Source organism: Aquarana catesbeiana, linkage group LG04 (genome assembly GCF_042186555.1).
Source record: "Aquarana catesbeiana isolate 2022-GZ linkage group LG04, ASM4218655v1, whole genome shotgun sequence".
In the NCBI taxonomy this organism is placed as follows: Eukaryota; Metazoa; Chordata; class Amphibia; order Anura; family Ranidae; genus Aquarana; species Aquarana catesbeiana.
Genome location: NC_133327.1, coordinates 629,241,303 through 629,253,609, shown reverse-complemented (window position 1 = coordinate 629,253,609; position 12,307 = coordinate 629,241,303). Strand labels below are relative to the sequence as shown.

The 12,307-nt window shown below is 43.7% G+C and overlaps 1 protein-coding gene across 4 annotated transcripts in view; it reads right to left on the bottom strand.

The window, feature by feature from the left end:
- EPRS1 (glutamyl-prolyl-tRNA synthetase 1) overlaps window positions 1–12,307 on the bottom strand; it is a 151,055-nt gene that overhangs the window by 123,015 nt on the left and 15,733 nt on the right. For all 4 annotated transcript variants that reach the window (XM_073628361.1, XM_073628363.1, XM_073628362.1 and 1 more), the window contains exons 2-3: window positions 3,962–4,046; window positions 741–840 (exon numbers count right to left, since the gene is read on the bottom strand). In XM_073628361.1, the coding sequence (XP_073484462.1) occupies window positions 741–840; window positions 3,962–4,046 (185 nt within the window). The remainder of the gene's footprint in view (window positions 1–740; window positions 841–3,961; window positions 4,047–12,307) is intronic.

Genomic DNA, 12,307 nt, shown 5'->3' with positions numbered 1-12,307 from the left:
AATTTAAAGGATCATGGTCTTACTTAAAGGAGATTACATAAATTGATATAACAAGAAAGGGATTTATAGTCCGATAGGAGCGACTTAGATGTGATTCGTACCTAAACGAGCCACGTCCTGCGGGGTGGGGGGGTGTGGTGGGTGGGGAGGGCAGGGGGGGGGGGGTTCCAGGGGTTAAGTTTGTCTAATTTCTGAGTTTATAAATTGTTTTGTACCTTGAATTGCCCCTGGCGGGAAAAGATTTGTTATGAAAAACGAGAAATAAAGATTTAAAAAAAAAAAAAAAAAAAAAAAGCCTCTATTTCTCATGAATTGTTATTTTACCTTCTTAAAAATGTAAAGCCTTTTTTCCAGAATAGGGAAAAGTTCACTTTTTTTTTTTTTTTGCAAGATTTCTCTTCACTTCCCGTCCTGAAGATAGAACAGAAAATGAGAAGAAAACACTCTCAAGCCAACAGAAGTCCAGTCTTACAGAGTGGTCATAGGAAAAGAAGTCACAATCAGCCTTTGCCTCAGTTGTTGCTTTCGTGACAATTCATCTCTCTCTGCCATGTGACAATATTATCGGGGATAAGATGAATCTCTTGAGCAGGGGCACAGACAGGAATTAAAACAGGACTCGTTTCTCGGTTTCAGTTTTCATAAAACAAATTAGTTTACCTTCCAAAATAAATCTATAAAGAAGCCCAGAGGCCTGTAAATATGCAGTCATGCAACCATTGCTCATACGCTTCTCATACCTCTGTCTGCTCCATCAGATTTGAGCCGTACAGTCCAGCTTCTGGAGCAAGTCGGGCCAGGTACCGGATAATGGAGTTCACATCATTGAAGGTTACTCCACTGCAAGAGAAAAAAAAAAAATCCCCGGATAATATGGGTCTACCCCAGTCACAGTTATTATAAGTTTGCATGGCTGCAGAAATGTTCAATCAGGTGCTGGTTTCATAAATCTCCTAAGGACTCCAGCAAGATATACCCACTGGTTAGCATTAGATTACAGAGTCTGACGGCATCCTATGGATTATCAGTACTACAATAATAATCTAGAATAATACCGGAGTACAGCTATAACACGCACTCATTATATCCATGTGGACGAAACTGAAATCTCAGCACTGGAGTCTGAGAACTATAAGATGACAGCAAAATATTCACTGACCATCCATCAACCTCAATGAAAACTGACTGCACTACTACTGCAGATAGATCCACGCATCTTATTTTAATCATGCATCAAGAACCAAAAATAAATGTTAGTTGTTCAAATTAACAATTTTCGTGCAATTTCAACCATCTTTGGATCATCGGATGCATGGGGTCTCTCTTTTTTTCTTCACCTGTCTTGCAGAGGGAGGATCCTCAATGATCCAAAGAGCAGTGATGATATTAGTGCTGCGCTTTGCATCATTATTGTGCCGGGAGCCATAATGACACCCCTCAGAGTGTAGATCCATGACACCCTGCACTGATAAGAGTTTTTCAATCTCCTGAGAAAGGGCTCATTCACAAGGGCAGAAAAAAAAAAAAAACACACTGTTTAGAGGTACAGCAGATAGTTTTGTACACATCTAAACACAAAATGATAGTAACCAATTTGCCCAAATAACTGCAAGAATGCACACTAATAATAAATAATACGTTTAACCGCACAAAAAAAGAAAAAAAAAAAAAAGGGACACTGCTGCGTCCAGGGCCATACAGGTCTGCAGATTTTTAGTGCATATGCATTTAAATTGTACAGATCTAAATACAAGTACATTAGAGGCTTATTTTACATATGATGTTCTGCTAGCTCTGCCTGCCAGCAAGAACCTGCGTTCAGTGCAGAACAGTGGTGCCTGGTGGTGGGGGGTGCGGAGAAAAGTTGGCAGCAAAGCACCCACAGCCGCCCCACCGGTTGGTCGGGTCTCCCACTCCGCTCCCCTCACCACGTTGGCGCCCCCACCCCGGTCCGGTCAGTCAGGTCATCTATGAAGCGACTTCCCCTGCGTCTCCTCCTCTGTATCATGACGTCTTCCGCCATGCGTCTCCTCCCTCCTCCTCCTAGATCAATTGGAATGCTTCTTCTTTCGTCAATCGGGAAACAGGTCTCCTCCCTCTTCCTGATTGGCCGGGGAAAGAATCAGGAAAATGATGGCGAATATCATTTGCTATTGTCAAACAACAAGGAGGGCTTGGGGCGCAGTGCTCTGCTCCCCGAGCCTACCCCCAATTGGAATCCATGTGTTCGGCACCCTGCATGTGGATTAGGGGGCCGGATGCATGGATGGGGGGGGGGGGGGGGGGTGTTTTGCCTGTGCGCCCTGCATTAAAGGCCACCACTGGTGCAGAAAATACACATATGCCCATGTGAATGTGGCTTAATGATGCTGGGTCCAGAAGACTGGAGGAGATCTGGTGTCCAAAGTAAATTATACCATTACGGTATAAAGTTGGGTACTGCAGCAAAAAAACATTTTTGTTTTCTTTTATTCTCACTGCTGCTGGAGGACTTAAAGTGATTGTAAAGGCTCGTTTTTTTTTTTCTATAAAAAGAACAAACACGTTATACTTACCTGCTCTGTTGCAGTGGATTTGCACAGAGCAGACCTGATCCTCCTCTTCTTGGGTCCCTCTTCTGTGATCCTGGCCCCTCCCTCCTGTTCAGTGCTCCCACAGCAAGAGGCTTGCTATAGGAGGTACCCGAGTCGAGTCACAGCTCCCTGTGTCCATTCAGACACAGAGCCCCGACCCAGCCCCACCCCCTCTATCCCCTAATTGGCTAGCCAACTTTGATTGACAGCAGCAGGAGCTAACGGCACTGCTGTGTCTCAGCCAATCAGCAAAGAGAATCTCAGACGGCTGAGACACTCATGGACATCGCTGGACAGAGGGAACTCAGGTAAGAGTTAGGGGGGCTGAGGAGGGCAGCTGCACACAGAAGGCTTTTTATCTTCATGCATAGAATTCATTACGATAAAAAACCTTTACAACTTTACAAACACTTTAAAAAATAGCCTGGAGCTGTGCTTTAATTAAATTGTAGAATTATCTAGCCTTTATTTCGTTCCATTTTTGTAGGAAACGTATGGGGCACAGGCTGAGGCGGTAGTTAACGCCAAGAGTAACCGAATGCCTCACAAGTGGTTGTAAAGTCTTTGTTTTTTCTGTAAAAATAAACATGTTATACTTACCTGCTCTGTGCAGTGGATTTGCACAGAACAACCCGACTCCTTTTCTCGGGTGCCAATTCTGTGCTCCTGGCCCCTCCCTCGTACCCCCCCCCCACCCCACCCCACAGCAAGCAGCTGCCTATGGGGGCACCCGAGCCAAAACACAGCTCCCTGTGTCAATTCAGACATGGAGGCGAGACCCTGCCCCTCCCCTCTCTCTCCTGATTGGCTAGCCGACTTTGACAGCAGCGGGAGCCAATGGCGCCGCTGCTGTGTCTCAGCCAATTAGGAGGTAGAGTCTCGGAAGGCCGAGACACTCATGGACATTGCCGGACAAAGAGGGGGCTCGGGTATGTATTAGGGGGGCCGAGGGGGGCTACTGCACACAGAAGGCTTTTTTATCTTAATGCATAGAATGCATCAAGATAAAAAAACCTTCTGACTTTACAGCCCCTTTAAGCGTGCAAAAAAAAAAAAAAAAAGTAGAGCTCACCCACCATAAGCAGTCCCCGCTCCGTTATGAGCCTGGATGTCATGCATTCTCTCAGCAGGGTTGGCTAGTAAGATGTGCATTTGCCATATCATCACAAATTAAATGCCACAGGCAATGCTCAACCATGCCACAGTGGAGTGCCAACAAGAACTCTCGGGAGCCATTCAGATGAGTATATTCTTCCGGGGAGCACACAATGGTGTGAGGAACGTGTACCAGGCCCCATGTCATCGTTCACATCAGACATGATTAGCAGCACAACTGAGATCAAGTAAAATAATAGGGACGTTCATAATGGCAAAGAGCTGACACTTACTCTGACTCTCGCAGGACAGTCTCCTTCCCATCCTCCACATGGATCTCTACTTTGCCTTTAAGATGGTCCACGGTCCATAGTACAGCTGCAAGACAATGACACAACACCATTACAAAAACTGTCTAGAACTACTGTACATTCCAGTTATGAAAAAAAAATTGCTGCAATAGCTTTTTGAAAAACACTATAATAATCACATTTATATAGAGCCTTAAAGAGCAACTCCACTTTTGTTGAGAAAAAAAAAAAACACATTCCCCTCTGGGTGATCTATGTACATTGCAGGGATTTTAACAAGCTTTGTTGCAGATTCCTACCATTTGCTATTTTGAAGAAATAGCTGTTTGTGTCCACGTAAAAAGTGAATGGGAGTGATTTTATAATAATTTTTAATAATAATTTGCCATTTGTTTCCGTGCAAAAGTGGAGTTACCGTTTAACATAATTCATAGTACTTTAAAAGAAAAAAGCCAAAACCTCAGCCAGTATTTTTTTTTTATTTTTTTTTTTAAAGTTTTGGATAAAATGAGTATGTGTTAAAATCTTCCCATCAGGTTTAATTAGTAGTAAAATAGGAAGAGCATACAATCGGTATGTAAAAAACATTGAAAAAAAAAAAAACATTTTGGGGAAAAACAAATACAGACGTTTGTACTTCATATGCCAGAAATCTGAAAAAAAGATGTACATAGCTAAGAGGCGTGCTACCCGGTAACGTCATCTAGTGGCTATTTTTTTTTGCTTTTTCAGGTCGGAATGGCGTCGTGATTGAACATGGATGTACACCAGGGGACATTTATTTTTTAATGAAGTACTAAAAATTATCGTGATGGGTCTTTACTCACTTTTTACACTTTACTGGTGAATGGGTAGGGGTACCATGTACCCCATACTCATTTATATAGGGGGGGAATTGGGGCCCCCCTCGTTAAAGGGAGCTTCCAGATTCTGATAAGCCCCCTGCCCGCAGACTACTGGCCAGGTGCCTGATGAGGCTGCCCTGATGGGCACTGATGAGGTGGCACTGATAGATGGCACTCTCCGTCCACTCAGCGGCGAGCGACCAATCAAGCCCGCAACCTCAACCCCTGTCAACCTGGGAAGATGATGTCGGAGGTGGGCGGGCAGTGATAGCAAGCCGCGCTCATCACAGCACCGTCCACCAGAGGGCGCCGGTTTGCACATAGGAGCGTGTATCCCGCTCCAGCAGGCCGCAAAGCTGCGGCCTCTATTATTGGATAGCCTGACACTATTCCACACACATGGGAGGATACTGACCACTGCTGTGGTGTAACCCAGGCGCCAGGACGCAAATTCCAGTCGCCATTTCGACCTGGAGGCACTTCCCGCAAAATGACGTACCCGTTGGCCTCACCCCAGTACCATTTGTAGAGCTGGCCATCGGCTTTCTGGTCATAACATCCCTTGTGTTGGTACAGCAAACTGTCAGTTTTGTTTTTTTCATTCAATCTGCTGGGTCATATTTATTATGAAAATTAGGCTAGAGATGAGCTGTGAATGCAGCATCTGTTTGCTGGAAATAGAAAAGGAAGACAAAACCTCTAGACTGCCCTGTTCTCACCAATTCCACAACGACTGCATCACCAGGTGGATGGAACAGAGCAGAACATGTCCACTCTGCCGGGCCAGGGTCAATCATCATATGGATAGAATGCCGGCACCTCGGAGAGGAGGGGGAGAGGAGCGAGGCTTCCTGCACCCGCATTGCTGGACCCTGGGACAGGTGAGTGCCTGATTATTAAGTCAGCAGCTACACATTATGTAGCTGCTGACTTTTAAATGTGTGGAACTCTGTTTTAAGAACATTTCCTTTAAGAAACCCTTTGATAAATCTAACTTTTCTTCTCTCACCTACAGTCCGCATTTGATCTACCAAATTATGGAAGGATGGCCGTTATCATCCCTGGAATATTATCATCTCTACAGCCACCAGTTAGGATGGACTTTGATCGTGTAGCACTAACTTTACGAATTCATTCACCCACCAGAGATGAAAAAGTGAACAATTTCAGCAGCAACAGGTAAGCCATAATTGATAGAAGGATAGATTTCCCCCATTACAATATTATTCTTTACAACTAGCAAAATGATCACTTATTGGAAAATAAGGATCCTTATCCTTGTGTGATAGCTTTGTGAATAGAGCCTATTGACACCAAATCCCGTTATAGTGAATGTAATCTATGAGGTTTGCTGTAATGCAGATCCTTGTTACAGAGCAATTCGATGGATAAAATCTACCAATAAATTGGTGAATCAGATAAATAAAGCCTTCTACTCTGTGAAGGAAGTTTGGGAAGTTACAAAATGAACATTAGCTTTGTATTTGTTCAGAATCATGTCCACCAACTGATTTGGATTGTCTGCTCAGATGCCAAAGGCTATATAGCTCTTACAGGGCTAATTCACTGATATTTGATACCTCAATTGTTAGTAAATGGTTGAGGTATGAGTGAAGCTCCTGGTGTCAACAAGGAGGACATGAGTAGGACCCATTCGTTTCCCAGGAAGCAATAAAACCTAACAGAGGTTCTAAGCTTTCTCTGCTCTATGCAAAACAAAATAGGAAAATATTTTATTGGGCATATGCGGCTGAATCAGAAGATGGATGCAAAAGACAAGAACCTGTTCACTGTGACGGCAGAGGGTTACTTGGCTAATTCCGATTTGTGTCTTTTCTCCCAAAACAGCTCACCTTGACCATTGTCAAGGTGGGCTGGACACAGCAGGAGTGAATCAGCAGGTTTGGTGGACGAGAGAGGCAGAACGATGGTCTGCCTCTGTAAATAAGGCAGATCGCCAAACTGCTAGTAGGGGAGACAGAGAACCTGTGTTTCTGCTAAGCAGGAACACGGATCTCTGTCTTCTCACAGTTAGAACCAACCCCCTAGGGACACATTTAACCCTCTGATCGCCCAGGATGTGAACATCTTCCCTGCCAGTGTCATTAGTACAGTGAATTTATTTCTAGCACTGATCACTGTATTGTCACTGATCCCCAAAAACCATCACTTTACTAGTAAAAATAAATAAATAACAACTCCATAAAAATATCCCATAGTTTATAGACGCTATAACTTTTGCGCAAACCAATCAATATACACTTACTGGGATTTTTTTAACCAAAAAGATGTAGCAGAATACATATTGGCCTAAACTGATGAAGAAATTTGATTTTTTACATTTTTAATTGGGTATGTTTTATAGCAGAAAGTAAAAAATATATATATATTTTTTTTTTTCTCAAAATTGTCGGTCTTTTTTTTGCTTATGGCGTAAAACATAAAAACCGCAGAGGTCAACAAATACCACCAAAAGAACCACCAAAAGAAAGCTCTATTTGTGGGTACAGCATTGCACAACTGCACAATTGCCAAAGTAACGCAATCACAATGCCATATCACAAAAAAAATGTCCTGGTCATGAAGAGGGGGTGAACCTTTAGGAGCTGAAGTTGTTAAACATACAAGGAGACAAATTAAAAAAAAAATCCTGTTCCTTTAAAGCATATTACACAGCACAATGCTTGTGCTGTGTAATTTGGAGCCATGTAACACCTGTAATACCTGGCTGATCCTGCCTGGCTATCCCCTCCTCTCTGCAAACAGATCACGATAATCATGGCTGCTGAGCCCTGACATCGTAGTCTGTTTGCGTGCGTCCGTCATCCGCAGCCTGCTATCCTGTGTCTGTCTCCTCTGTCGCCCCTCCTCTCTGCGTGTCACCTATTGACAGTCCCGACATTTCCGTTTTTGACATGAAAACGCAGACACAGGGGGGCACTGCATTAGAGACAGAACGGATTATGTAAATTTCTGAAAGTGGCCACTTTACGACCACTTTAAGGTTTGACATGTTTGGTATTGATTTGCTCGGTACAACCTCATCTTTTATATTTTACCAAAATATTGTATGTAAAAATGCGTTTATGGGCCAAAAAAATCAACTTCAGTGTTTTTTTTGTTTTTTACTGAAATTTTCTCCAACGGGGCACCATGTGGAAGTTTTGGCTCAGCTGCCAGTTGTCTGTAGCCAATGAGGAGAAGCAAGGAGTGCATAAACCCGCCCCCCTCATTGCACACTGTCATTGTGGAGGGGGATGGTGGGAGAACGGTGGAGGGGATGGGAAAAAAAAAAAAAGCAGCATGAAGGACCTTTAAAAACACACTACACTATTAGTGTAAAGAGCTTCATAGGATTCAAATGCAGACATCATGTATTTTTCTTTTTTACCCCAAAAATGCATCAGTATAAAAAAGCTTGAAGAGGAGAAATTCCATTACTTTCAGAGATTTCCTATAACTTCCTGTTGCATCTCTGGGATAGGAAGTGAAGGAAAATTTCCTCAACAGTACATCAAAAAATAAACTGCCAACGGTTTGAATCTGTTCATACTCTATCCAAGAATAAAGAAAAAAGTTTGGTTATACATACACTTTAATAATCATGTCAATGCCCATAGCCTGGCCACAGTTCTACTTTATTTTTATGGAGTTTTTCTTATTTTATTATATTTATGTACAGTGTATTGCCAACAGTGATATGGATGTAATTTGTACCACTGGATGATCTGAACAATTCCTTCTACTTTTCTACTTCTAACCTTTTGTATTAAAAAAAAACAGGTTCTACCAGTGCAAATTCTGCATCTCCTGTTGAATAATGGATCAAGAGAGCACATTTTTGCACACACCCAGAGTTTATGCCTTGTCACTGCAAAGAAAGATGATTGAACCAGCCAGCCTGTTAATGAAGAGTTCTAATTGACATACATGACCCCGCTGATTTCTGTGGTATCACAAGCTGACCACTACAGTTTTATAGGGACACAGAAGGGACATATGGCAGGTAGAAACCACAGCACTGGTATCCAACAAACCTGGGTGTGTCAGAGGCTTTACAGTAAAAGCGGAACAACACTGTCCTTCCAATCCACCTTGTCCTACCAGAAAATGCAAAGCATTCTCTGAATAGTGTTCTTGCTGAGCAGCCAACCTCCTGTGTTCACAATGCATCAGGATGGCTTTTCAGAACAGGACCTGGAAGCAAATGGAGATCACTGGAGTAGCCGTGTCTAAGCCTCCCGGAGCACCAGGTATGGTATATACAGTGTTACAGAAGGGGGTGCACACCAGTCAAGAAAGCTGCGGTTCTGCAGTGTAGTGGAACACATTCACGTAACGCCCAGTACATATAAAAAGTGAACTTACAAAAGTACACAGGGTGTACACATGGCTCTCCTCTGAAGAGAAAGGACACTAGCCCTGAACCCCCAGGGCACAAATCTCCTTACAGGGACTGGGATACTCCCTGGTCAATCCAGCCGTCACCAGGCAGAACCCTTTCTTCGCCCGAGGCAAGGCCCACCACTGTACTAGGTAGGGCTCCCCCGAAGGGAGACCCCATGGGAGGGGGGAAAGCCTGACTAAAAGGTCACATGCCGTGTACCCCCCCCCCCCAAAGATTTTCAGGTTAGGCCAGAGGGCCTACACCCTACTAAAATCAGGAAGTGAAAGTGAATACAGTGCTATGCAAAACGTTTTGTGACAAACAAAACGTTGTGAAGTGTTGTGCAAATTGTTGGCGCTAGCTATATAAATTATGTAAAATAATAATATAATAAAAAAACAAAGAGGAGGGGGAAGTGGATAAGGGCTTTAGGGCTAAAGTACCACACCACGATGGGCCTTTCGGTGGAAATAAAAAAAAAAAAAATCCTCTAGACCTAGCCAAAAGGCGCGGCACTATAGGAAGGTGAGAAAAGAGCATGCAATGATGTAATGACCAGGATACTGAAAAACACATAGTGAGCTCCCCACCATGAGAAATTTTGGCACCCCTGGACTGTCACTCCAGGGGCACATACACCGCAGGCTTCTCTCAGCCCAGCCCCTGGCCAAAACAATGTAGCCCCATTCCTACCAGGAAGGCATTAGAACTTAGGAAGAACTTTGCCATCAACCGGGAACAAGCCTATGGGACTCAGGCCAGACTGCGCCTGGGAGGAAAGGGGTTCATCCCACTATTCCGTACCTAAACTATATCAGGCGGAACTCTAAACAGCGCCCCTACTCAACAAGAGGCACCAGCATTCTCCATCTCAAAAACTGATAAGAACAATTACTACACTTTATCTTAGCCAAAAGGAAAGCGGATACTTCAAAATAAGAGCGCCCAAGGATCTGGGGGTCCCAGGGCAACCATGAAGTTAATGGGAGGTACAAGCAGGCATTCTGGTAATCCTGACAGTGAGAAATGTTCACTTTACATGCATTGCCTAAGTTCCCAATAACTATTCCACAATGAAACCTGTAATTAAATTTACATAAGACACCCCATTAAAGCTATTAAAGCGTAATATACCATGAACATTACACAAAAGAACATCTGATGGAAAACATATTGTGAATACACATAAGCAGCAGAGCAGTTCACTTCAACAGTTTCACAATATAAATCGGCAGAAGAACAGCCTCTGTTATGTGTGGATGACAGCCTAATTTACTGTAGGAGCTTGTATCCAAATTTCTGAATGAGGAAAGTCATTGAAGGACAGAGTTACAGGAAGAATCCACAGCGCTGCTACACTGGCTGTATTTGTGTATGATATACTATAGCTATACACACACACACACACACACTATATATATATATATAGTAGTTTGTATGGCCCCCACGTGCTTGTATGCATGCCTGATAACGTTGGGGCATGCTCCTAATGAGACGACGGATGGTGTCCTGGGGTATTTCCTCCCAGATCTGACTATGGGTCCAAGGATTTCATCCCGATACCTAATGGCAGTCAGTCAGGGTGGCATTGTCTAGCCTGTAGAGGTCTGTGCGTCCTTCCATGGATATGCCTCCCCAGACCATCACTGACCCACCACCAAACCAGCCATGCTGAAAGATGTTAGAGGCAGCATAACATTCTCCACGGCTTCTCCAGACCCATTCATGTCGGTCACATGTGCTCAGGATGAACCTGCTCTCATCTGTGAAAAGCACAGGCCGTCAGTGGTGGATCTGCCAATTCTGGTGTGCAATGGCAAATGCCAGTCGAGCTCCACAGTGCTGGGCAGTGAACACAGGGCTCACTAGAGGACGTCGGGCGATCAGGCCACCCTCATGAAGTCTGTTTCTGATTGTTTGGTCAGAGACATTCACACCAGTGGCCTGCTAGAGGTCATTTTGGAGGCCTCTGGCAGTGCTCATCCTGTTCCTCCTTGCACAAAGGAGCAGATACCGGTCCTGCTGATGGGTTACGGACCTTTTACGGCCCTGTCCAGCTCTCCTAGAGTAACTGCCTGTCTCCTGGAATCTCCTCCATGCTCTTGAGACTGTGCTGGGAGACACAGCAAGCCTTCTGGCAATGGCACGTATTGATATGCCATCCTGGAGGAGCTGGACTGCCTGTGCAACCTCTATAGCAGTGATGGCGAACCTTGGCACCCCAGATGTTTTGGAACTACATTTCCCATGATGCGCAACTACACTGCAGAGTCCATGAGCATCATGGGAAATGTAGTTCCAAAACATCTGGGGTGCCAAGATTCACCATCACAGCTCTAAAGGGGCCAGGTATCGTCTCATGCTACCAATAGTGACACTGACGCTAGCCAAATGCAAAACTAGTAAAAAACAATCAGAAAAGATGAGTAGGGAAAAAAAATGTCAGTGCCCTCCACCTGTAAAACCATGTTGGCCGTCTCATTGTTGCCCATCTAGTGCACCTGTTAATTTCATTAACACCAAAGCATCTGAAACTGATCAGATCAATATCCCAGGAGTTTGACTTGATGCTATACTCAGATTAAAAAGTGTTCCTTTAATTTTTTTGAGCAGTGTATATATGTAGTCATTTTTAAATAAGAAACTTCTCACTTTAGTTTATATATATCACACACACATACACACACTGTATAGCCCATCTGAAATGCTTATAGCTGATTGGTAGCATCAGCCAATTTATTATTATTTTTTTTTTTCTTGTAATACTGGCTATATGATCCAAAATACAATATCAGAAACGCCCAGTGAGGTACGGTAACATTTATTGCTATGGAACATCCTAGAATGCAGTGCTAATGGAGAGCAGCTAGATCGTCATCAACAATAAAGGAGAACCGATTACAGAGGCCATTAGAATCTTTCCAAATGGCTGTTTGGCTTTATTTTAGGACTATAAGCTGTTTTGCATTATGCATTGTTCCGTCCATTAATCAGCCGCGATCGATCTCTGTAAAACAAAAGTAGAAATGATGCCCTGTTGGCAAGATCTGCAAGTAATTTTACGTCTTTAACCACTTAAGGACCGGAAGGATTTTC